Below are 1718 nucleotides of genomic sequence, written 5' to 3' on the forward strand. Positions count from 1 at the left end.
ACACACACACACACGCAGAAATATCACCAACCCACGCAACACTAGGAACGAAACCAAAAAGAAAAAAGAAAATAGGGGTGTAATAAACGTGAGGCGAACAGACGTACGTAACCGTAATTCTTTTTGTTTGTTTTTCTTGCTATTGCTATTGTTTGTCTTCTCTCTTCCCTTTTTAATGTTTCTATTCGTGAAAAAAAAAAATAGAATATATTTCCTTCTCACCTTTCTATTGTTTTAAAATAACTGGGCTCGCCTTGATGGCTTACTCACTTTACTAAACAATGGGGTGTAAGCCCCTGGACCCGGCGTCACGCCATCTATTATATCATTCCAGCGATATGGCGTGTTGTCGCGGCGCCCAGAGCGCTGTGAAGGCGCAACGTTTTTGTTCCTAATCATCAATTCCATTTCTGTACCGAGAAAATAAATTCCGTTGCACTCTGGAGGTGGAATGAAGCGCCGCTCACGAGTGAAGGTTCTGGCACGCGGGTTATCTTCCATCAGGAAACTTCCCATCACCAGTGAGCTGTCACGGCTCCAACTGCGGCGCATGCTCTCTTTCATTTCCAAATATGGAGTTCTCTGTGCAGTCTGCTGTCGTTCCTTTTCATTGGGAATTCGAATACTGTGATCAGAAATGGGAGGCCGCGGTGGTCGCAAGGGGAGTGTTCGTTGCGATGGTTGCGAGTGCCGACGCCTATTTTGCGTAGGACCCCGCAATGAACGTGGGCGAGAAGAACTTTGATCGGAAGCGCCGAGGATTCTCCTCCGCTGCTCTTCCAGCTCTTCACGGCGCTGCTTTAAATCATTCAACTTCTTTTGTATATCCGAAAGCTGCTTGGCGGTGTCTGCTCCAACAAAGGAATCACCATCTGAATTAGGAGATATGTTCGCCATCAGATTAGTCACGTAACCTTCTTTTTCCCCTCCCTGCTCCCTTGTCTATTCGTTCCGCAACACTTTCGTAACTGCACGGCTTCGGTACGTCTCACTTTATTAATTCCACCAAGCAAAAACACGCGTTGGGGATCCGTAACACACCGATCCCTCAACCCTAGCGACTAAACGCAAGAAACCCAAAAAAAAAATAATGTGTGTACAAATATTATATATATATATATATATATATAATTGATTGATGAGAACCTATCCTTCTAACGGAGCAAAGAATATGCTTACCACTACACTGCACGTGCGTGTTAGCAGACTTCTCTCAAGCAGTAAGAAAAAGAAAAAAAAATGGTGGAAGAAAAAAATAGTGAAGCGTACAAACGAAAGCATTTACACTTCTTCTTATGCTGCCCCTTCATGGAAAGGCAATACTAAACAAAATACCTCCAACCTCTTATTTGCGGTCACATATACAACCTCACCTCACGTCAACACCGCAAATCCACAGTAATGTTCCACATGTGTGGTGAGCATTCCAGGCTGGTCAAACAAATGTGCATATGAAATGAAACGAAGAAAAAACGTCATCAACAACATCCCTCCCTCTCTTTTCTTCTTCTTTTTAAAAAAAAAATTTCCCATCCGAAACATGCAACCAATCCTTCTCTTTGAAGCATAATTCAAGAAAAATTAACAAAAAAGGGAAGGAACAAAAAAAAAAAACAAGCGCGCCCTCACATAAGTGTTTCCTTCCACATAACTCTTTCATAGTCACCAGCATTCATCTCACTTTTTTGTCTTCTCTCTCTCTCTCTTCCCCCCCCCCC

General features: G+C 43.1%; 1 protein-coding gene across 1 annotated transcript; it reads right to left on the reverse strand.

The window, feature by feature from the left end:
- Positions 1–234: 234 nt before the first annotated feature.
- TEOVI_000265400 (uncharacterized protein) lies at positions 235–897 on the reverse strand (the record flags this gene model as incomplete). Its single annotated transcript, XM_067225692.1, has 1 exon — positions 235–897. The coding sequence occupies one exon, from the start codon at positions 895–897 to the stop codon at positions 235–237; it is 663 nt and encodes a 220-aa protein (XP_067081793.1).
- Between the last annotated feature and the right edge of the window lie 821 nt (positions 898–1718).

The sequence above is a fragment of the Trypanosoma equiperdum genome (assembly GCF_001457755.1).
Source record: "Trypanosoma equiperdum strain OVI genome assembly, contig: ctg_586, whole genome shotgun sequence".
NCBI classification, from domain to species: Eukaryota; Euglenozoa; class Kinetoplastea; order Trypanosomatida; family Trypanosomatidae; genus Trypanosoma; species Trypanosoma equiperdum.